At 46.2% G+C, this 25336-nt stretch overlaps 1 protein-coding gene across 1 annotated transcript in view; it reads right to left on the bottom strand.

Moving 5' to 3' along the window:
- LATS2 (large tumor suppressor kinase 2) overlaps nt 1–25336 on the bottom strand; it is a 74640-nt gene that overhangs the window by 9607 nt on the left and 39697 nt on the right. Inside the window, exons 3-4 of the mRNA XM_059143778.1 lie at nt 3614–3746; nt 969–2380 (exon numbers count right to left, since the gene is read on the bottom strand). Of these exons, the coding sequence (XP_058999761.1) occupies nt 969–2380; nt 3614–3746 (1545 nt within the window). The remainder of the gene's footprint in view (nt 1–968; nt 2381–3613; nt 3747–25336) is intronic.

Genomic DNA, 25336 nt, shown 5'->3' with positions numbered 1-25336 from the left:
AGGAAAAGTCAGTGAAAATGGGAGAGTAGAAAGGACAGAGATTTGATTTTTAGAATCTGGAATGACTGGCGTTGTATGATTTAAATTTACTGTAACATTTTATTTATTTATTTGACAACAGCGATCACAAGTAGGCAGAGAGAGAGAGGTGGAAGCAGGCTCCCTGCTGAGCAGAGAGCTGGATGTGGGGCTCAATCCCAGGACCCTGGGATCATGACCTGAGCCGAAGGCAGAGGCTTTAACCCACTGAGCCACCCAGGTGCCCCTATTGTAACATTTTAATTTAGATCATTTCATTAATCACCTTCTCTAGCAGATTAGTGTCAACTAAGGTACATTTAAAATATTATTTACTGGGGTACCTGGGTGGCTCAGTCAGTTAAGCATCTGATTTTGGCTCAGGTCATGATCCCAGGGTACTGGGATGTCCCTCTCCCTCTAGCCCCTGCCCCTCCCCCTGGTTGTGTTCTTTCTGTCTCTCTCTCTCTCTCTCTCAAATAAATAAATAAATAAATAAATAAAATCTTTCAAAAATATATATTATTTGCTAATTAAAGGATACATAGATTATTACCAGATATATTTTCCCTTATAAATCCCACAATTTCAATTTGTAGAACCTCAGACTTTGTTTCTCCTCTTTCAAAATGTTTAAATACCAGTTACTAACAAATTTTGTTAAGGAATAAGTACACACCATAAAAATCGATCTGGTAATCTGCCTGTTGGCTGCATCACACTCAGTGTTCACTGCTCCCCTGCAGAGTCAGGGTGAACGGGCAAGGGAGCCTGAAATATGTGTCATTTCTCCAAGGTGTTCACCCTGTAACCGTATCATTGCCCTGTGAGATGAATCATTTGTGATAAAGATGCATAAAGCAGAAACAAAAAAGGAATTCTGCTGTAATTCCTACTACCAATATAGGAAAGAGCCAGGGCCAAATGATAAGAACATAATTAGAAATTACTTTAGCCATTTCCTGTTCTAGCTGCAACCTCCGGTTGACCTTCTGCTGGTAGGTTTTTATGACATTTTCCACGTGCTGCTCCATGAAGAACTTAAACGCATACGGCGAGTAGCTCTTGATGCGAGATTCCCTCTTCTCTTCATCTCTGCTGTTTTTCCGAACGGGAACAGGAGAGGTCTGAATCTGCTTTTTATCCTTCCCCACTTTCTCCCCTTTGGCATTTTTGTGGCTCTTGTCACTCCTCTCGGCAGGCTCGGCAGCCTGGCTGCCTCGGAGGCTCTGCTCCATGCCCACACACAGGCTGTCCATGTCATACTGCTCTGACTTACTCCGGAGCAGCAAATGCTTGGGATACGGTGGGGGCGGGCACCTCAGGTCTGGGCTGCCATAGTCAACGTCCAGCGGGTATGCATTGGCGCCCCCCAGGGGCAGAGGGTGCTCATCCTTGGAGTCCAGACTCTCCACCCCGGGGCTGGGTGCAGGCACCCAGGCTGGATGGGAGGGCCCCACAGCTGTCTGGGGCTCGGGCCGCATTACCCTCACACTCTTCACTGGGTGCAGGATGTGGGCGGCCGTCACAGCCGTGATGGTGTTGGGGGAGGGCATGGAAGGCTCCGTCTTGCTGGGCACTCCTGCCCGGATGGGCACGGCCACTGGCTGCTGGTGGTTGTTGAAAGAGTTGGTTCTGCTGGGGATGGGGCCTTCAGGCAGGAATGCCACGTGCTGGCGGGGGGGTGCCTCCAGGCCCGGCTTCTGAAGAGAGTCGCGGCGGGACAGGGTAGAGGACTGCCACTGCTGGACAGGAGGGCTGCTCAGGTCATAAAGGTCCACGTTGAGGCTGTTTCTGGAGGGTGTGATCAGACTCTGCGGGGGGCTGTCGCTTGTGAACACCTGGCCCCGGGAGCCCATCATGTGCATTTGGTGGGCCTGTTTGTGGTGCGAATGGGGCATGTACAGCCCTGTGGCCCCTCCCGTGGGTGGAAATACATGGCCAGCCCCCGGCTGCACGGTTGGGCCCTTGGCAGCAAGGTTTGCGTATGCTCCTGCCTCCTTGTTTTGGAAGGAGGGGCTACGCTGGATGCCATAGCCCAGAGGCTCCCCAGGTACCAGCACGTGTGGCCTGTAGTGGGGGCCTTGCAGTGGGAGGGGTTGGCCCCCGGGGCCGGCCACTGGGAAGTTCATCCCTGCAGCCTCCATGTTTGCGGCATAGCCTTTGGGCTGGTGCTGATGGCCACCAGGCACGCTGTGAGTGCTTCCGGCGAAAAGAAAGTCCATATACTGACGAGGTACCTCCTCCAGTGTGCTGCTGCCCTCGTAGACTGCCCCACTCATCTGATGGTAGGGTGGGAAAGGCTCGCCTGTTCCTTCAAAGCTTGGCCTCCTTGGCACGGGGGCTGGTGTGATGCCCTTTCCTGCAGAGGAAAGAATGGGGACATGGTATTAGAGGAGAACCTGCTCCATTGACTCTGGCTCTTTCAGGCTGGCGCCTCGCTCTGGCCATGTCCTTGGGGTCAACAATGCTGTACAGGCTCTGAAATGACCCCAGGCCCTCTGGAAGGCCCTCCCACAGAGGCTAAACTCTGCTGTGGGCAGATCCGGACGACCTTCTGGGTCAAAGGCTCTGCCCCACCCATCAAAGGCCCCTCACAGGGACACCTGGCAGAGCCGAGAACCTCTACAGACATCATCTAGGGCAGAAGCACAGCCAAACAATTACTTTTCCTGGGCTAAGAAGATGCATCAGCAAATACATGTCAAAGGCAAATGTAGAAGACAATCATTACAGACATAGGCCTGCATTTCCCCTTAGAGCTGTGCTCTAAGACAGACCCTGGGACTCTAAGAATCTTGATTTGGAGAGCCAGCAGGCAATCATTCAAGGACCTTCTATCAACAAGAAAACAAGAGTCTGTGTTCTCTTAACAAAAAAGATACAACTTCCCACTCAATAGAAATTGATGAAGTGGGCTTTATCAAAGATCTTCTACAAAATAAGGAAAACTCTTTTTGCTAAATATCCAAAAATCCCTTATCATTCCCAGGGACTCAGCCACCCAAAACTTCTCATCTGCTACATCCTCGGAGAGAAACATTCACTGAGATCCAGTGAGGCAGAGCATGTGTGCTGGTGTGTCTGGCCCCTCCCAGGGGACACTGCAGGGGCTGTCCTAGTGCCATTGCCACGGCTGCCAGTCCGGAGAGCTGCCTGCCAGCCTGCTCTGAGGTAAGAGTGTGAGCAAAGATGTGTTCTAAGATCAATGAAATAAACCTCCCTTTTCAAAGACTCCCTCATAAGCCCAAGAGAAAATAGAACATTTTAGATCTCACTCTGCTGGGTTGCCTAACTTTAATATCCAGTGGGTTTTTTAATCTTCCCAGAACAAAGCATATATACAAGCAACCCCCGCCCCCACCACAGGAAATACCACAGGCTATTTCAGGACCCAGGTAAGTCCTGTGATTGGCCAACTGCTGCCTCCCCTCACAGGGCATGAAGGCAGAGCAAGGCAGGCCCAGCTCACCACGAAGTGCAGTGAGGCAAAGGGCCAAGAGATAATCTGCTGGCCGGGGCCATACTGGACCTCCCTTCTTGTAAGTGGAGTTGTGTTTTTCGATCCCTCACAGTGCTGCAGGTCTGAGCTCACCTGGCGAGGTCTGCTTAATGACTCGCACAATCTGCTCGTTCCTCGGGTCCAGGTAGCCCATCTTGCTGATGTACTCCAGAGCGGCTTCAATGCTCCGGCTGCCGGTCTGCTTCAGAGCCCTGCCTGCCATCTCCTGGGAGAAAAGCACAAGGCTGCTTCAGTGGGTGGTATCAATGCCTGTCATCTTAAAACAAAGCCACGCGAGGACTTGCGTTGCCACCATGCTCAGGACTGTTGTGACATCTGCCCCTCTGTGCCTGCTGGGGTCCTGCAACGTGCCACAGACAAGTCTCAGAATGAGCACAACTGGCTCCATGTCCTCAGGTGCCTTGTGACAAAAGCTCCCACACACTAAACCGTAGGCTATTTTGGATACGTCACAAACACACTGGAATTTTGATGGTGGACCTGGAAGAATCTTAAGTTCTGCTTCTCCTTAGAAGACTTCTGTGATTGGACTGATTCTGCTTTGTGGGCAAACCTAAAACTAGAACAGTTTAATGTGAAGAATGGCTGAAGGCAGAGACCTTGTCTTTAACCTGCTCTGACCCCCAGGTTAACTTGGAGAAAGAGGAAGAGGGGAGGGTCACCAGAGACATTTAAAAAGAGCTTGCTGAATGCCCCTAGCTGGCTATGGTAGCTGGAACTTGCACTTGGGCTCCTGGTCTTGTGGGAGAAAGAGAAGCCAGGCCCTAAAGGAGCCCTCAGAGAAGTGCCCAGCATAGGACAAGCCCCCTAAAACTGCTTGTGGGATGAACAAGAGAAATAAGCTGGGGACAACCACAGGAGACACAGAGGACAAAGGTCAGGGTGAAGGACAAGGGTCAGAGGAGACGGATTCCTCCTGCTGGTGGGGAGGGGCCCCAGACACTGCTGGTGGAAGAGATGAAGGCATAGCTAGCTCCCCAAGGACCCACAGAATTTGGGTAGATGGAGAGTCCAGGGGGTATTCTTGGCAGGGGGAACAGCCAGAGCAGAGGCCAGGGGGACAGAGGATGGGCTGAGTGGCAGGCAGCAAACAGGGACATGAGAGACAGCAGAGAGGGAGCTAGACTGTACCAGGTACAGAGGCTTTCCAATCGGGGACATGAGGCAATGAGAAGATCAGGTTGGGCAGAGAGATGGTAAGCAGAGCTGGAGGCATTCTGAGGTCAGAGAGATCACACAGGCAGAGCGGATGGGACACAGGAAGGGACAAGGTGCCTGTTGGTTGGCTCAGTAGAGCTGTGGGCGCACAGGAAGGATGGCAGAGGCTGGCCTCCTCGAGACAATAATGGAACAGGCTGAGGCAGCAAATGGGGAATTTGTGGGAGGGAACACAGAGCACTGTGAAGGTGGAGGGGCAGGCAAGCAGGGAGGAGCAACAAAAGGCAGAAGGGGTGGTGACAAGAGACAAGAGGGGGCCCAAAGGCATAAGGGGTAGGAAAGCAATGCAAAGGAGATCCCGTGGCTCAGACAGGAGGAGAACAGGAGTGAGGGTGCAGGAAGATCCCAGGATGACGAGAAGGAAGCTCAGAGCTGTTCCAGGCAGAAAGACAGTGGCTGTGCTAGCTAGCTAAGGGCCACTCTGGAGAATCAGAACTCATCCCACACACTGAGAAGGAACCGATCTCCCTGGCTTCCCAACCAAGTGCTTTTCCAGGCTAACTCAGAGCTGACCACTATGCTCCTGCCAGCCCTGGGACAGGGCATCACCTACCAATGACCTTCATCAGACCAATCTGTCTGTCCATGTGTCCTTCTCTGGGACTGGGAGAACCTGGTGGGGCCTGAATTCCACCTCATTTGTGACTGTATCCACCCACCTAATGCAGCAAGTGGAACAAATTCAGCGCCCAATACCCCTCTGATTACGTAATACTAAAATCCAGTTTTCCTTTCCTGGTCATATCCCCGCTTCGTGGCAGGACAAGACGTGACAAGATGATTGGGGCAGGGGCAGGCACTGATGGCCTGAGATGGATGGGTGCGGACATGGTAGGTGCAGGAGGCAGGGCATGGCGGGGGCAGGGGGTGGGGAGAACATGGAGAGCCACTGATGAGGCAGAGGGAGAAACAGTGGTTAAGAACAGAGCTGAGTTTTGAAAGCAGAGCTTGGACGGACAGAAATGGCAAGTGTGTCAAATCTGGTGGGGCTGTTGAGAAAAGTGCAGAAGTGAACACAGCGATGCCTCACCTGTAGACGGGAGGTCATGCTTCAACCTCCCGACTTCACAGCTATGTTATGCGATGAGATCATGTCTGCAGAGAACTCTCGACAGCTCGGAGGAAAACACGGTATAAGGCCGCATCTTATCAGGATCACCCTGGAGCTTTTGGCACCCATTTAAAATGTGTGCCCAAGGGGGCTGACCCTAACCACGGCTGTCTGCTCTGTCTGAAACATGACCACCAGCTCCTGTCTTCTTCAGGGTGAACTGCCAGACACGCTCACTCCCTCAGCACCTGCCAAACGGCAGAAGAGTGTAGACTCTGACAGACCACCACATTCTCAAACTCTCTCAGTTTACTGGGTACCCATGATTTCAGGTTTATACGTTTATTGTGCTTTGAATCTAGGAACTTAACCAAGAAAAATGAACAGGAGACCACAAATAATGACTGTTCATAGCAACGCCTCAAATCATAAAACCTAACCAATGCTAACGAGGCAACCTGTTTATTAAAAACCATCAAATAATCCAGGTCAGGAGAGTCTTGCCCCTGTGTGTTCCTCATCCTCATTTGGAAAATAAGTGGTTTGTATAAGTTAACTCTCAGAAGATGCTATATACACACATGTGCAGCTGGGTTTTACAGCTGAAGGAAATCCAGGATCATTTCTAAATCCACGGGAACACGCATGCTGCCTCTCATCCACCCGCCCCATCTGCCGTGGACTGCGCACAGACCCAAGCAGGCGTCAGCCAGTGCTAAACCCGTCCAACAGCATACCCTGCTCCCTGCATGGCTGCTGCGTGTGACCTCGCTAAAGCCCCACACAACTCTGGCTCTCAGACACCAAGCCAGCAGCTTGGACTGTCACCCCGGGAAGTAGGTTGGAACCTGCTTGGGGAGAGGTGCCAAGAGAGGAAGGGCAGCAGCCGCTGCCTCCAGCATCCCCACAGGGTGTCCAGGTGCTCCCAAAGGTCAGATGCCCCTCCTGGCACAGGTCAGTGATGATGGTGGAGCCAAGTCTGTCATTATACACAGTATTTCTAATGTACCCAAGAATGCCCAACTTCTGCCCCAGAGCATAGGTACTTTTCCTGGATGGTATGTGCTTGGACACTGGCATATCTATATGCATGCTGCACGGGCTAGTACACGCAGTCCCCCTGCCCCTTTCTCCGGCAGTCACGTCCTGTCTGCCTGAGGACTGCCTCTTCCTCTTACCCGTCCCCACACCGCCCCTGCACTCCCCACCGCCCACACACGTATGCTCCTCTGTACCTCGTGCTCCCATCTATTACTGATCTGTCTCGGGGCATCTAAAGTCTGCCCTACTAGTGTAGCAGCCCAATGAGCACAGAAACAATGTCTCACTAGTTCTGATTTCCTTAGTACCTTCAGTAATAAGTGTCTTTGGAATAAAACTAAAAAGGCCTATCACAACTGTAATAGAGAAAAGGAAAACAAAACAAAAACCAAGGGAGAAAAGGGGTGACCTAATAAGGCCAAAGTTAAAGTGATGTGGCATGTGTGGGGCCCAGGCGGTGACAAGGCCCCCCACCCTCCACAAGGACCACCTCATTCACAGGAGCTGTGAAAACGAAGAGATCATCTTCCAACCATTCCTGAGACCTGACTAACAATATCACTTCTTCCCACACAGCTTTTTTTCAGTGTATACCTTCCATGGAAATGCTCCATGGGCAGTCTTGCCCTCCAAGGCAGATCTGAGAGGAATCTGGGCTCTGAGATCTGGTGGGCCACCTGGCCCTCCCACCCTCCTTTGTTGCAGGACAGGGCTTCCATGGAATTCAAGGGAAACAATGAGGGATGAACCAGGCCCTGGGAGGGCAGAGGTGCCCCCAACCAGGGGCAGCTGCATGGCAGCAGGAGTGAACAGGGGCCCCCAGTCCCCAGACCAGTCAGGGGATCCAGACTTCAACATCCATCCCCAGACCCCAACTGTGTCTGTCTGTCCATTGGCGCCTTCCATCCTACTCCCTGTCTCATCTCAAATCCCCATTTCACAAAACTGCTCTTCAGTTTTCAATGGACTGATGAAGAAACAGAAACTACTGATCAGCCCATTATCAAATCCATAATAAAAATGACTGGGAGGAAAAAATAATACACCCCAAGATGCAATTAACAACAGCTAAAAGTACCTATTACAGGGGTTTGCACTTAACAGAAGGGTGACTTTCTATCCGAAATTCGAACCTGGGAAGCTCAGAGATACAGACATGGCCAAACAGTGGCTGCTCATAGTTCACAGCGTGGAAACAAAAATGAGCAGGAGCTGATATGGTCAAAGCTAATCATGAACGCAATCTTCACTGTAAAATTTCCATGGAAACTACTTGGTTTTGATGAAAATAAAAGTAAAACCGGAAACAATTGTAAATTATCTAATTTCTAATGAAACCTAATGTGGGAGCTGACAAATGATGACCTTAAGCCTGTCCCAGAAAGTCACTGAAGCTTCATCTGCCACATTCTCCCCAACTCGTAGGAAGCTGTCCTGCCACCTGCTGCCCATAGGAGCCCATACTGCTGTCTGCTAGACTCTCTGCAGACCCCACACAGTATGTCTTGTGGTGCAGCTGGCTCAGCTCCAAGGTTTCCCTCCTATTAGAGAAGGCTAGAGGGTGACAGAGACAAGACAGGCGACTGCTCCCTGAAAAAGAGATCCCACCAAAGGCCCTGGAAACACTTCAGCGTTCACCCACAGCTTCCTAGTCGGCCCCAAGGAGCAAAAGCTCACAGGCAATTTGGTGGCACCTCTTCTGGACAAGCTGCCCCAGGGATGAGAGACTGAGAGAGAGGAAAGAAGCCACAATCCTACGCTCACTAGTGACCACCACGGGCCGCACACCACATGCCAGGCATGAGCAGAGAGTGGCAAAGGTGCTCAAAGCCATGTCAGGACAAGGACAACTGGAAAGGGGGCTGGTGCCCTCTGGCTGGGCAAAAAGCCTGTGCACAGGCAAAGAGACAAGTGCACAGACAGTCAGGGGGATGGCAAGAGGCTGGCACCAGGAGATGGAGGGGGGATGAAGCTAATTCCGGGCATCGAGGCCTAGAGCCAAGCTGAGGCGCTCCTTTCTTAAGCGCTCACCCACCGTCAACGTCCTGATCGAGAATTGTGCAGGGCCATTCCGAGCTAAAACCTGCTCTTGAGCAGGCAGCAGGGTGGCAGAGCACTACAGAGCCTCGACATGGGAGCATGAGCCATGCGGCCTGGCTTTACTCCTGCCCTCTGCCACGTAGCAGCTGTGTAACCTTTAGCCAGCCAGGCATCTACCTACTTTGAGCATTTGTTTCCTCCCTGTGAAAGAAGCTAAGAGGGCCACCCCACAGATTAGAAGAGATAATGACATGTTTCAACACCATTTAAGGGTTTGCTCTTATAGTTCACAGAGGTACTTCAAGTGTCTCTGGTGACAAACATAAAGATTATGTTTGCAGATTTGATACAGATTCAGTATTTAATCTTTCTAATACTTTATACTTCATTTTTCCTACCATAATTATAACTAAACGGTAAGGAATTCTTTTCACCAAGTCTCAACAGACACCTCCAACCTCTTCCAGTTCACCTAGGGCTGCCCCATAAATATTACTCTGTTCCGTGGGTGCTAAAATGGGAACAGGGTTGGGTGGCCGTGCCCTGAAGTGAACAAGTTGCCCTAAGAAGGATGGTCAGGAATCTGACACTAGAAAGAGCCAGCTGAATGACAGAATGACTGAATGGGACTCTGGCGGGAGAGCCACAAAGGAGGACAGGGGTGCCTCTGCGGAGTCCAGGAAGTGGGGAGGCAGGATGAGGTGCTCTGGGTCCTCACGCAGGTGGCCTCCTGCTGTGTGGGAAGGTGGAGATAAAGCACAAACAAGGGCTGTACCCAACCACAGGCTGAAGGAAAAGTAAAACGCATACTTCAGTATGATTTCACAAAAATCAAACTATTTCCCCAAGTTTTCCTCTAGTACCTAATTTGCATACCTGGGCCATTCTTCAGGAAAGCCTCTTCTACAGAAGTTCACAAAATCTTCAAGCTACCCTACCATGTGTCTCCTATATTGCTTACCACTTACTAATTATCAACGGTCTAAAACTGAGCAATACAATAGGTTAAAAAGACTTTGATAGCTTTATGCCACCTAGCAACATGCACCAAGAAAATATTATGTACAACTCATTCTCCTAAAGCACTCCAGAAAGCTTCAGTTAGGATTGTTTAATAGCTCATACAAAAGTTATGCTTATCCACTAGGGACTCGGGCACCGTGTCTATAAGCCAGCCTTCTCTTTCACACAGCCCGGCGTGCTGGGGTTGAAGCTACTGCGTGAGCTGTGCTAGGTCTGGTACAAGCTGCCTCCAGGGTTCAAACTCACTTCCTTGGTGACTGCTCTGTGCCACCTACGGCAATGACTCCACCTGTGCAAACCCACCCACCTGTTCCAGTCCTCCCGTTTAGTAAACAACAGTGCCGTTCTCCCAACCTTGGAAGCATCCTGACTGAGATTGCCTTCACATCCCACATCCAATCTAGAAGCACTTTTTCTCAGCTTTACCTAGACTAGAGTAGTAGAAGATGCTCGATGCTCTGAAGGCAAGAGCCTTACACTTTAGGTATTTCTCCCAAAAGATTTCTCCTTTTATATTTTATCAATAAACTGTTGAGCACTTAAAACTGGTTCTTGTTAAAATAAATTCTGGAAAATGGGATTTCCCCATATCTTGTCTGCTATCAAAGGGACTGCAGTGAGGCAGTTTAACAAAATGGCCAAGTGGCTGGTGTGTAGGGCATGGAACCAAACTGCCCTCTCGCTGTTCTGGCAGACTTGAGCTGCTCCACACCCCAATTTCAAAGCATTCACCAAGACCAGCCAAGCCTCCACTGTAGGTCCATTTCACCTAACAATCCCCTCTGCCTAGTCGGGATCCTGCCCCTCAGTAAGCTTCCTACCCAGCAGCCCTGCCAGCTGCTGCACGGCTCCCAGAGCCTGCCCTGCCGGCCCTGCAGCCCAAACACGACAGGAAGCCCACCGAACAGCTCGAGGAGGCCCAGCAATCAGCTGTGCTACTTCTCCAGGTGTGAGGGCTCTTGATGCCAACAATACCCAGCCTGGGGAAAAGGCTGTGGTCTGGCCAGGGATGTGCCCCACCTGCCTTTGCTCTCCTGACATGATCACCCTCAAATGGGTACATTTTCTCCACCACTCACAGGTCCTCCAGTACAGAGCTGTAGCAAACCTAGTTATGCACCTACGGTTTTTGAGTCATAACTCATAAGAGGACAAAAGCTGGGTTCACACACTCTATAAGGCTCGATTATTTTATGGGCATCAATGCAGGATTAAGCTAACTGAAAGTCAGCGGAGAGTTATTATGTATGAAGGAAGGAATTTTCTATGGAGGTCCTTCCTGGTAAGGAAGCATTTTTTTCAAATATAGCAAAGCCATATCCCAACATTTTAACATTCCACTTACAAATTTTGGCTGCAAAATGAGAAATGTAGAACTCGGGTCTTGTTGGGTCCATGTGGGCCTATGTCTCAGTCCTCAATAGACACTACTAACTTAATTTCAGAGTCAGAATGGAGGAAAAGAATCTCTGGCCATCCCTTGATGAAGACCCCATCTCTGGTCAAGACCCCCAGCCACCTGAGCACTGCTGTCCTGGGACTCAAACACCTCCCTTCTATCCCCAAATCAATGGGCACTTCCTCAGCCTGTCCAGGAAAAGGAAGACAGCACAGCTAGCTTTGTAATTGGGTGGTACTCCTCTTTTTCACCTTAAAAAGGAATCTGATCCAGAAGACTAGATTTCCTGAAGAGAACACCAAGATGGAAAAGAAACAAACAGCAGCATATTTGGGAAGGGCACCCACGGTGAGCAGCAGCCCTGAGAGGAAAGGTGCCCGGGTGCATGGAAAGCTACGGCCCAGATAGCTGCTCCCGGTGTGCATAGCCCACACATGTCGCAAGGGCTGCCGCCGCTCTGCGTTCCCTCAACCAAATGCTTCCAGGAGTTCTTTTGGAAACAGAATGGAACACAGTGTTTCAGTGCATCCTGCCGCCAGTCTGTCAAGCCTTAATCAGAAACACCGGCCTCGGCGGACTGGATGTGAATCACCAGCCAGCCCAGCAGACCAGCCTCCTGCCATTCTCTGCCCTGCACGCAGTTCCCAGACAGAAGGAAGAGCTCTCTACGTGGGCTTGTAGGCACTTCCTTGTGTGTGTGCTCCAAAAATGGCTTGGATGAACAGAAGCAACCTCTGACTTTTAAAGGTGTGTGCAAGAAAAGAAAATTACTAATGCACATTAGTGGCTCACAGCAACTTCAACCGCTCGTGGCGGCCTCCGAAAGGTTTGCTGGATGAAGCCACTGGACCTACACCTTATTTACCCAGCAAGTGGCTGTGAGTAGGTATAGTAACGGCCCAGTACTTTGGAGGAAAAAAACCACTTTTTAGAGTAACCTGTAGATAAGAGAATGAAGAATAAATCTGGCCTAAAACTAAACATGAAAATTTTCAACCTTGCCAATGATCAAAGAAACACTAATAAAATAATATTTTATAATCACTATTAGCACCGAAATAAAATAAAACAGTATAAAGACAAATGGGTTGTTGAAACTCTTCAACAGTCCCAGACTTTTGGTGGCAATATAAACTATCATACTCCTTTAAGATGAATGTTTGTTATTAAGTATCAATAGTTATAAAATTTGCTTGTACCCTGATTAAATAATTTTACTTCTTGAAATTTATTCTAAGGCTTTTTTTTTTTTTTTTTTAAAGAAATCTCTACCACCAACATTGGGCTTAAACTCATGGTCCTGACAGATAAAGAGTCTCATGCTCTACTGACTGAGCCCAGCCAGGTGTCCCTTTCAGGCTATTTATTTATTTATTTTTTTTTTTAATTTTTTTTTTTTAAAGATTTTATTTATTTTATTTGACAGACAGAGATTACAAGCAGGCAGAGAGGCAGGCAGAGAGAGAGGGGAGGAAGCAGGCTCACTGCTGAGCAAAGAGCCCGATGTGGGGCTCGATCCCAGGAACTGGGATCATGACCTGAGCCGAAGGCAGAGGCTTTAACCCACTCAGCCACCCAGGCGCCCCCTTTTCAGGCTATTTAAAATAATACTTAAAAAGTATTTTAAATATCAATTTGTACAAAGAGGTATCCAAATTAGGTATAATAAATCAGCCCCTTAAATAGAAGGAGGTGGAACAGGAGTTGGAAGGAGCTTAAATATCCAATGATAGAATGATTATGTTAATTATAATTAATGTATTGCCCAGAACATACTAATACAGCCATAAAAATACTTTCTATGGCCACAATTATTTCACTTGGCAAAAATTTACTAAGCACCTACCTCTGTTCTCAATACTAAATATGCAGTAGTGAACAACACATGCAACTTGCAATAGTGTAAGCACATGCAAAAATGCTTACATACAAAACATTATGTATCTTTAACTACGTACGAATTAATTATTATATGTGAACAAGAGCTTAATTAGAACACGAGAAAAGAATCTGATTTGATTTTATATTGGATTACCCATGATTTCTTTTTGTTAAAGACAGTAACACAGTAAGAGTACTTATTGATGAACATGCTGCATTCCATTAGAATAAAACTACCTGTATTATCTAGCATCATCATTGTGAGCAGGTAATAAACTATTCAGATCACTATGGAGTCCAATGAGAGAGCAAGATTTCACAAGGTAATCCCTCTAAAATACCATGATATTTGCTAAACTGCTAAAGATTTTTACTTTTGCCAGTGTCAAGGTAGGTGAAGAGAGGTATGCACATTCCATGGAAACTTAGTACAGCAAAATTCCCTCTTAGTTTTCATACACACATATGGTTTCAGGGGTCCAGATCCTCTCTTTCTACTCATGTGTGCCTGTGTCCAAAAATGAGGACCAACTCCTCCATCCCTTGTACACAGGCTGCAGCTCTCAGAGGAAGGTGGAGTCTATCGCCCCACCCCTTCAGTCATGGCTGGCCTGGGATCTTGCCCCAGTGGAATGAACCACAAGTGAAATGGTGCCCGTTCTGCGCCTTGCCTAGCCTTCAAGAGGCCTGGCTGCTTCCATCTTTACTCTTTGGCTCCCTGTGTGATTTAAGAGAAACCCAGCCAGCCTCAGCAGTTCCAGCCTGCCCCGCTGCAGTTCTGGCTTGTGGGTGATGCCATCTTGGATGCTAAACCCCCAGCTGAGCTCCCAGTGGAATATGTCATAAAGAACCCCAGCAGATGTCACATGGAGCAGAAGAACCGTCCAGGAGAGGCCAGCCAATCCAGAGGATCACCACAAATAATAAATTACTGTGATTTTGCAGCCACCAAACGTTCCGGGATGGTTTGTTACACAACAATAGACAATTGATAACTGACTCATCTTTTTCTGCAGTACATAATCTGGGGAAAAAAGTATGATTACCTATTTATCTTAAAACTTTACATTATCATAATTTGGCTGCATATTCAGCAGTAAGTAGTACTGCCTTTCTACACAGTCTTGCAACTCTGTTGGCCCTCAAATAGATACTTGGTTGGGTTAATATTTGACTACAAAATTATTATTTTATCTCTAAATGTTTTTGTTCTCTTAAAGGAGTACCTAACCCTTGGGTATGACTTGTTACAGTAATTAAACCCAATCTCTTGTTGAGAAAAATAAACTATTTTTTTAGTAATGAAAGTAATAAAAAAAAAATATACAAAGCCACTTTAAAGTGCTTCAGGAAAGAATAGGCAAATGAATCTTTTTTTTTTCTTAAGTAAGCTCTATGTCTAATATGGGGCTTAAACTCACAATGCTGAGATCAAGAGTTGCCTGCTCTACCAACTGAGCCAGCCAGGGGCCCCTGGGCAAATGAATCTTTAACAGCACACATGCTGTTCAATGTCATGTCTGCAAGGGAGAACTCCTGGGTTCCAACCACATGTGTGCATGGGCACGCACTTACAAGTGCCCACAGCCCACAGTCTGGGCTTAGGAAATCAGTACTGTACTGAGCTTCCCAGTCCCAGTCTCCAATCTGCAGGCATCCCTGTGCTCTGGCAGGAAGCCCTTTGGCTCCAGCAGCACAGGGAATAATCCAGCAGCATCCTGATCCAAAGAGTGAGAGCCAAAGCCCAACAGAGATTGAGCAAGAGCTTCACAAGCCAGAATCGGCTCTGTCCCCTTCTCTCCCACACACAAGACATCCCTGCTCTTATGACGGACAACAGGTACTCTAAAATGTGGCTGGTAAAATTCAGCAAAAAAAATAAGCATACACACAATGCACACGGAGTTATCCTATGCCTCACTTTTATCAAGTCTCTAAAACAACCTCTACTGCTGAAGGAAATGCAGATCATCACTTCCAGTGTTCTGAGTGCTTAGGGAAGCAAGAAGCCTCTGGCAACACAAATATTGTGTGATCCACAGGAAGCAATGATGATGGCCCCTCAGAAGACAGAATTCTAGGGAAAATTCTGGTAACCATCAGCCATGGGTTTGACTTCTTGAGTACGTACAGGTCCATGTTTTCCCAGCACAAAAGAAAGCCTATCATCACTAAGAGCACACACTTTTCAAGAATGAGCTGAAGAATGCCAGATGGGAGGGTAGGGCTGAACTCAGGCAGAAGACAGATCAACAAAGTTTCTGGCTAAGAGGACAAGATTATACAGAGAAAACTTAGAACATAACCTGACCTTGACAGAGTAGATAATTGAATAGATACTAAGAGACCCAAAGCCAGCCTTCTTGGCTCCCTCTGTTGGGGAGAGCTCAGGCTGGCCAGGATGGCACCAACCTCAGGCTTTCTTCTGTGGCTTTCTCTTCCTTTTAAGACAGGCTCAGAGGTCAGGACAAGAGTCCAGGAAGAAGGACTTGCCAAAGCTTGGGAGTCCAACTGCAAACTTAACTCTGAACTTCTACTGACGTCTAACAGGGACACTGGTAAGATAGATACTAAAGATAAGGTAAGCAAAAGGCCACCTGCCATTTGTCTTTGGCTCCTAGAGGAGCATTACCCAGTGGTAAGGAGAATTAGGACAGGAGGTAATTTTGAGTTTTAATTCACACTCTTGATGGGAATTCTACCTTTAGAGGAAAAAAAGTCTCCATAAAGGAAAAGATTCAATGTCTGCCTCAACCCATTGATGCCTGAGGAAGAAAAATCATAGCAAGACAGTGATGGGGCCAGTGGTCAGTAAGCAAGGCATGGGGATGTTATTAATGAGCAAAAGAAAACTGTGCCCGAGATGTGCATGCTTTTATCAAAGATACTGGTACCCGTCCCTGGTCTCCAATACCCACTGTATACATCCTTTGAAAAGGGCAAGTAGATGACAGGTTCAACTCTATGAAGAATCGTCTGCTACCAAAGCATACGTACTATGATGGGCTTGAGTTTATGAAGGACTAGCCTGTGCCGGGACTGGGCATCAAGCCAGCCAAAAGATAAACCAGAGTCCTCGAAGCTGAAGCATGAACAGCTTAAACACAGTTCTGGACAAACAGATTTCTCCTACTGGGCTCCAAGCCAATCCTGACTCTTGAAATTAAGTTCACCAAATACGTGGGAAGACTGGCTGCTCTTCACTTCCGGACAAATGCTGCCTGTCAAGTTCTGCCCCTGTCTATGAGATGCTTACCTGAAAACAGCACATGGACCTACTTCACTAGCCCATGCTTTTGTCACAGAACTTGAAGTTTGTTTTCCTTGCTTTTTAAATGAGTAACTGTTTTTGTTTTTCTGTGTGTTCTGGGCCCTCAGTACTACCTCTGTCTCACTTTGTTGGGGATGGTCAGCCCGTAAGTATCAAGCGGAACAGGTGTTTAGATGCAGTGTACACAGAGCTCTCTTCCCTATGGTTACTTATTTTTTTTTTTTTTTGTTATCAAGTAAATGGGAATATCTAGAAAGCTATAGGCTGGTCAAAGAAAACAGTAATCTGCTACTTTTGTAAGAACTCTTCAAAGATAATCAGGTAATATATTATAGTATAATTTATTAAAATGTATAAGTATCTTAGTTATGAAACATGGTAGTGAAAACTGAAATTCACTATTAAGTTTTTATGTATTTTTCAGAAAGAGTTACAGTATAACTTTGAGATGAATATATATTGGGCAGTCAACTTTTAATTCACATCTCTGAAGACTTGGAAGCTCTGTAACAATCTTCATTTTCCAACAATGCTTTATTTTTATTTTAAGTAGGCTTCACACCAAATGTGGGGCATTAACTCATAATGCTGAGATTAAGAACTGCATGCTCTGCTGACGAAGCCAGCCAGGTACTCCTCCATCAATGCTTTCAAATCCACTCATTTTGTTTCAAACTTGGCTATGACTAACAGATATAATTTTTTTGTTAATTCTATGTTGCTGACAGTGAGACACTGCATTGCCAAAATAGTGGTGACAAACATTGCCAAATAGTGGTATAAATTTTATGTTAAAAAAATATATCTGTTTGGCAATAATCTGGAGAAAAGGGAACCCTCATGCACTGTTGGTGGGAATGTAAACTGATATAGCCACTTTGGAAAACAGTATGGAGCTACCTCAAAAAATGAAAAATAAGAATACTGTATGATCCAGCAATTCCACTTCTGGGTATTTATCCAAAGGAAATAAAAATACTAACTCGAAAAGATATTTCCATCCCCATGTTTGTTCCAGCATTATTTACAACAGCCAAGACATGGAAGCTTAAGTGTCCACTGATGGATGAATGGATAAAGAAAATGTGGTATCTATATCTACATCTACACACACACACACACACACCCACACACGAATATTCTTCAGCCATAAAAAAGGAGCTAGAGAATGACAAATACTGTATGAGCTCACTTATATGTAGAATCTTAAAAAAAACCCCAAAGCAAGCTCATAGCTACAGAGGAGATACAGGCAGTTTTCAGAGGTGAAGTGTGGGGAATGGGTGAAACGGGTAAAGGGGTCAAAAGGCATAAACTTCCAGTTACAAAATAAGTAAGTCCTGGGCATGTAATACATAAGCATGGTGACTACTTAATAATACATACTGTATTGCATATTTGAAAGCTGCTAGGAGAGTAGATCCTAAAAGTTTTCATCAAAAAAGAAAATTTTGTAACTATGCATGGTAATGGATGTTAACTAGATTCACTGTGACAGTCGTTTTGCAATATATACAGATATTGAATCATTATGTTATATACCCTAAGTTAATATGTCACATATCAATCATACCTCAATTATTTAAAAAATGTGTATATAACATTTTAATATTTTTTAAAAGATTTTATTTATTTGAGAGAGAGAGAGAGACGGCACCTACACAGGCTGGGGGGTGGGATGGGCAGAGGGAGAGAAGCAGACTTCCCGCTGAGCAGGGAGCCCCCTGTGGGAGTTGATCCCAAGACCTTGAGATCATGACCCAAGCCCAAGGCAGACACTTAACCGAATGAGCCACCAAGGTCCCCCAACATTTTAATATTTTTAATATTAAATATATATTAATAGATTAAAATAAAAAATATTAAATAGAATGCTACATTTACATTCTTGTTGTGCCCAATAGGGCAAGGATATATTCTGCCAAGTTCCGATGACAAACATGTCTCTCGATACCCAATTTTTCCTAGGAAGGAAGAAATTATCAATGACACTTCTTAGAACACCAAGGAGTGAACCCAGGTCTCTGAAGAGCCTTTGCTGTTAGCTACGGTACCACAAAGCTCTCTCCTACTCAGGGAACAGGGGTAGACCAGGCCCAGCCCAACAACCTGGACAGCCACCAGCGGAGGATACAGAGCAGTGGATGTGGGTGCAGATGCGTACATGAGAGAGGGAGAGATGGAGAGAGGGACTAATTGTAGAAAAAGGGGATGGGGCACCTGGGTGGCTTAGTCATTAGGCATCTGCCTTAGGTCATGATCCCAAGTGTCCTAGGATCGAGCACCGCACTGAGCTCCCTGCTCAAGGGGAAGCCTGCTTCTCCCTCTCCCATTCCCCCTGCCTGTGTTCCCTTTCTCTCTGTGTCTGTCAAGTAAATAAATAAAATCTTAAAAAAAAAAAAAAGGCAGGCTCAGTGTGGCTGGAACACAGCAGGCAAGGAAGGCCAGGATCGTGAGTGCCCATCCCACTGAGACTCCCAAGGCTGCGATGCTACTTTGACTATGGCCACAGGAAGCAGTCCATTTTACACAAAAACTCATTACACATGCACCTAACTGATCCAAGTGATTCAACACCAGCTGTGCGCTGCACTCTTCCATCTCTCCTCTACTTCCTGGCTTTGGAATGCTGGACATGATCCTGCAGATTCATTTCAGGATGAAAATGGGCAACAAACCACTGGGTGGGAACTCAACACACAGGCCATGATAAGGACTTTGGCTTTCACCCTGAGTGAGACCAGAAGCCACACAAGAGCACAAGATCTGCCTTTGGCTTTAAAAGGATTACTCAGGAGCTGCCTGGGTGGCTAAGTGGGTTAAGCCTCTGCCTTTGGCTCAGGTCATGATCTCAGAGTCCTGGGATCGAGCCCCGCATCGGGCTCTCTGCTTAGTGGGGAGCCTGCTTCCCCAGCCCCTCTTCTTGCCTCTGCCTACTTGTGATCTCTATCAAATAAATAAATCTTTAAAAAAAAAAAAAAAAAAAAAGGATTGCTTGGGGGACACCTGGGCAGCTCAGTGGGTTAAGTGTCTGCCTTTGGCTCAGGTCATGATCCCGGGGTCCTGGGATCGAGTCCTACACACTGGGCTCCTCGCTCAGCAGGGAGTCTCCTTCTCCCTCTGCCTGCCATACTCCCTGCTTGTGCTCTCTGCCTCTCTAATAAATAAATAAAATCTTAAAAATAATAAATAGAAGGATTGCTCAGGCCACGGTGTGAGAATGGACTGTAAAGGTGCAAGGGGAGAGAAGGGAGATCAGTTGACACAACAGACCTGACTGACTCCACAAGCTCTGTGGCCCAGCAACTGCATGAAGGGCCCTCCTGGGACTCCTGCTGGGCTCTCAGGAAGGTCCTTCCAGCTCCAATGGGGCCTCTGTTACTATCTCCTGCTGCTGCAGACCACAACCCTTGGTTGGGTGGGGGGGGATATCTCCTCAGTGTAGGGGGCAGGCTTGTGGGTATTGTTGGAAGAAAGACTTGAGACAGACAGAAACAGAGTCAGAAACTGTGCACATGGTCTCCAATCTTCAAAATGACTCTAAAACACCAGTATTCATGTTTTATGAAAATCAGGAGATGAGGCTTGGAATGAGTAATCATATTGCAAGTTCATGTCATCAGCGGTTCAAACTCAAATAGTCAAAAAAAAAAATACAATGTCATTAGTAACAGAGAACTGCATTTTCTTTTTTAGAGAGAGAGAGCGTGCAAGTGGAGGCGGGGGAGGGAGAGGGGGAGAGAGAGAGAGAGAAAATCTCAAGCAGACTACACGCCCAGCAGAGAGCCCAATGTAGGGATCTGTCTCACAACTCTGAGATCATGACCTGAGCCAAAATCAAGAGTCAGATGCTATCTGAGACTGAGCCACCCACGTGCACCTAGAATTGCATTTTTAATTTAAATTCAATTTAGTTAACATAGTATATTATTAGTTTCAGGGGTAGAATTTAGTGATTCATCAGCTGCACATAACACCCAGCGCTCATCACATCACCCAGTTACCCCCTCCCTCCACCAACTTCCCCTCCAGCAAATGTTCTCTACAGTTAAGAGTCTCTTATGGTTTGCCTCCCCCCGGAATTGCATTTTGAAAAACTATTTCACACCTCTTAGGTTGACATATTTAAAATGTCTGACACCACCAGCTATTGGCAAGGACAGGAAAACCTGCCCTGATAAACCAAGGAAAGGAATGTGAATTGGTATAACCACAGAGAATACTTTGACAATATCTAGGAAAGTTAAAGATGATCAAATCCTGTGACCCTGAAATCCTACTTCTAAGTATATACTCTAGGGAAACTGCCATGTTCACAAGAGGACATACAGAAGAATGTTCACTGCATTTCTGTTGGTAAAAGAAAACTGGAAACAATCTGAATGTCCATCAATGGGCTAGTGGATAGATAAGTGATGATGTAATTATACAATGCAATACAACTGAGCAATTATAATGAATTAGAGCCTCTTCTGTCAACAAGGATAAATCTCAAAAACATGGGGCATGAAAAAAGTAAGTTGCAAAATCATACTGTACAGAGCTTTTTCCCCAAATTTGTAAAACAGTCCTGTGGATTGGTTATAGGATGCATGGGAAAAAGATGAACTCAGTATGATAGAGGCTGGGGAGGGAGGGGTGCGATCAAGGCTGGAAGAGCCCAAAGAAGCCCCACACTGTATGTAATACAGTCTCTAAAGCAGCACCAGGATTCCTGACTCCAAGTTATATTACAGCTGTAGTCATCAAAACAGTACTGTATGCATGAAACAGACACATAGATCAATGGGAATAGAATACAGAACTCAGAAATAAGCCCACAATTACATGATCAATTAACCTTCCACAAAGCAGGAAAGAATATACAATGGGAAAAAGTCTCTTCATCAAAGGTGTTGGGAAAACTGGACAGCTACATGCATGCAGAAAAATGAAACTGGACCACATTCTGTAAGAAACACACAAACATAAATTCAAAATGGATTAAAGACCTAAATGTGAGACCTGAAACCATAAAAATCCTAGAAGAGAGCTCAGGCAATAATGTCTCTGACATCAGCCATTGAAACATTTTTCTAGATACATCTCATAAGCAAGGGACAATCAAAAAAATTAAAAGGCAAACTATTGAATTGGAGAAGATATTTGCAAGTGACCTATCTGATAAAGGGTTGGTGTCTAAAATATATAAAATACTTCCAAAACTCAATATTGAAAAAACAAATAATCCAATCAGAAAATAGGCAGAAGATATAAACAGACATTTCTCCAAAGAAGATAGCCAACAGACACATGAAAAGATGCTCATCATCACTTATTCTCAGGGAATGCAAATCAAAACTACAATGAGGAGACGCCTGGGTGGCTCAGTTGGTTAAGTGGCTGCCTTCGGCTCAGGTCATGATCCCAGGGTCCTGGGATCAAGTCCCGCATCGGGCTCCTTGCTCAGTGGGGAGCCTGCTTCTCTCTCTGCCTCTGCCTGCCACATAACCTGCTTATGTGTACTCTCTCTCTCTCTGACAAATAAATAAATAAAATCTTAAAAAAAAAAAAAAACTACAATGAGCTACCACCTCAAACCTGTCAGAGTGGCTAAAATCAACAACACAAGAAACAGCAAGTGTTGGCAAGGATGTGGAGAAAAAGGAACCCTTGTGCATTGTTGGTGGGAATGCAGATTGCTACAGCTTCTATGGAAAACAGTAGGGAGGTTCCTCAAAAAAAATTAGAAGCAGAACTACCCTGTGATCCAGTAACTGCACTACTGCTTATTTACTCAAAGAATACAAAAAAACTAATTCAAAGGGTACATGCTCCCGTAAGTTTACAGCAGCATTATTTACAATAGCCAAATTATGGAAGCAGCCCAAGTGTCCACCAATGGATGAATGGATAAAGAAGAGGAGACACACACACACACACACACACACACACACACACACACAGAGGAATATTATTAAGCCACAAAAAAGAATGAAACCTTGCCATTTGCAATGACGTGGATGGAGTTAGAGGGTTATGTATAACACTAAGTGAAATCAGTCAGAGAAAGACAAATACAGTATCATTTAACTCATATGTGGAATTTAAGAAACAAAACAAAGAAGCAAAGAGGAGAAGGACATATCAACAGACGCTTAATTATAAAGAACAGACTGATGGTTACCAGAAGAGAGGTGGGTGGGGGGTGGGTGAAATAGGTGATAGGGATTACGAAGGGCACGTTCATGATGAGCACCAGCTGATGTATGGACGTGTTGAACTGCTATACTGTACACCTGAAACTAATACCACAATGTATGTTGACTAAATGGAATTAAAATAAAAACCTAAAAAAAAGTCTTGGAAACAAATGTGGAGAAATGTTCTCTTATTCTCCTTTTATGAATGTTTGGAAGATAACATCATCACCAATCATCACCAAACATACTGAACAATAAAACCAAGACCCAGCTTCTCTTTGTCCCACGGCCTTTCTTCACAATCCTGCCTCCTTATCCTGCATGCTCTCAGGGCCAAAAACTGAGTCATATTCATGTTTGTACCCACTGGGCTTAGCAAACAGGGACTGTTCAATGTTTGGTTAAGTAATGAACAAATGAATAAGTGTGCGAAAGCATAGCTCTTTCATGCCTTGGTTACCTTACCACCTTGCAAGGTCCCGGGAGGCAGGAACAAGCACCCTTTCACTGTGATTCAGTGCCCCAAAGACCTTTACACAGCGTCAAAAAACTCGTACTTCCTTTGCACCTGTTCCTGTCTCCTCCCCTTCTCCTCTCAGGCAAGTATCTGAAAATCCCTCTGGCAAATTGGTTCAAATTCTCTGTTGGCAACTGGCCCAGCAAATCATGTCTAGGAATGATATAGTATATCCACATGAGTGTTGCAAATAGGGTGAAAAATTACAAACGAATGGAGTGCTCCCATATAAATTAATGTCTATCACCCACTTAGTGAAATACAACACTTTTTTTAAAGTGCTAGAGGGGCCCCTGGGTGGCTTAGTCTTTAGATGTCTGCCTTCAGCTCGGGTCACCATCCCCAGGTCCTGGGACTGAGCCCCATGTTGGGCTCCCTGCTCAGTGGGAAGCCTGCTTCTCCCTCTCCCACCCCTCCTGCTTGTGTTCCCTCTCTTACTGTCTCTCTCTCTGTCAAAATTCTTTTTGAAAATCTTCAAAAGAATCAAAATAAAGTGCTAGAGAGTAAAATTTCATGACATAGAAAAATGTTTATAATACATTTTTATGTAAAAACAAACCAAAAAATTGGGTAACAAGAATATATACAGGACTTGGAGCATTAGCCACAACTCTACTTACTCTGCTTAGTTTTCCATCACAACTCTTATGTGAACAATCACAGTGAAGGGATTTCAGTTCAGAACCAAACGGAGGGGCAACCATGGATTCCACATACACCCAAGTGTGTGATGGGAGCCCACAGGGCAGGAGAGGGTAGAAAAGAGGGTGCTCTGTTGGAGGTCCATCTGCAGTGAACCCAAGTCCTGGGGTTCCCACGCTGTGCAGGAGACACTGAACCAGAAGCACCCGAATCACAGCCTGTAGCACAGCAGGGAGCAGACAGGAAGCAGTGGATTAAAGCGGGGGTGGGGGGGGGGGATTGAGCCCTACTCACTGAACTGACTATGGCCTGCACATCAGACACTCCCATCCTGAGAAAAGATCTCCCAGAGCCACTGGCCATCTCACAGACTTGAGGGTCTCTCCTGGAAAAACCCAAGGGCCCCTCAGACAAGCCTCTAGAAACTGATATTTGTGGGACCGGCTCTCCACCCAATCACCCTACAGTGAAGCCCCCATCAACAGGCCCCACCCCACAGTCCTTCCAATCAGCATTTTAGCGCACTGCCCCAAATATGAAGAGCCCCAAATCACTAGATACTTGAGAACGTCTCCCAACAGAAAGTCAACACAAATTAAAGAGTACCCACAACATGACCCTGATCTTGCAAAATTTTTAAAAACCTGAGTATACATCAACATTAATGGCTACTGGTGGCTAACCTGTAGTGGTGGCAGCATATTTTTCCAGAAATGCATGCCAAATATCTTATAACAGGACCCATCACCCTTCCTACTTCCTCTCCCTTCTTCTTTGGCTACTCTTCTGAAATATCTGTCTTCCTTCAAAGACTGAAACGGACTTTTAAAGATGGTGAATGTGAGGGGCACCTGGGTGGCTCAGTGGGTTAAGCCTCTGCCTTCAGCTCAGGTCAAAGTCTCAGGGTCCTGGGATTGAGCCCCCACTGGGCTCTCTGCTCAGCACGGAGCCTGCTTCCTATCTCTTACTGCCTGCCTCTCTGCCTACTTACGATCTCTCTCTCTCTCTCTCTCAGATAAATAAAATCTTAAAAAAAAAAAAAAAAACCTAAAAAAAAAAGATGGTGAATGAGTGTCAACTTCTGGTGGAAACAATCTATACATCCTCTTCACATCCTCTCCACCCACCACTCATCAAATGCGCACCTGGGCGCTGCTGCAGAAGATGTGGCTGGAGGTGATGCTGCTCATTTCAGGGAGGATGGCGTTTTTAAACAGGTCACAGTACCCACAAGTGGCAGAGAGCCAATAAACAAAAAAATCAGAAAATGTACAACTCCTCAAGAGCATTACATTTTTTTCTGAGAAAATGGCTATTTTGTGTAGCAAGTGACTCTCTGTGGAAGATGATTACACACTACTGCTAGGAGATCATTCAAAACCGTTATTAAATCACCAAACAGTAAGGGGCCCTGTTATAGGTATTGGGGATGCAGCAGTGACAGAACAAAGGCCCTCTGCTTATGTGAGTTCCATTCTCGTGGTAGGGTATGTTTCTATACCTAAAAATTCTCATTCCTTGCTCATTTAG

This window comes from Mustela lutreola, chromosome 13, assembly GCF_030435805.1.
Source record: "Mustela lutreola isolate mMusLut2 chromosome 13, mMusLut2.pri, whole genome shotgun sequence".
Classification (NCBI taxonomy): Eukaryota; Metazoa; Chordata; class Mammalia; order Carnivora; family Mustelidae; genus Mustela; species Mustela lutreola.
This window is presented reverse-complemented; position numbering and strand designations above follow the sequence as displayed.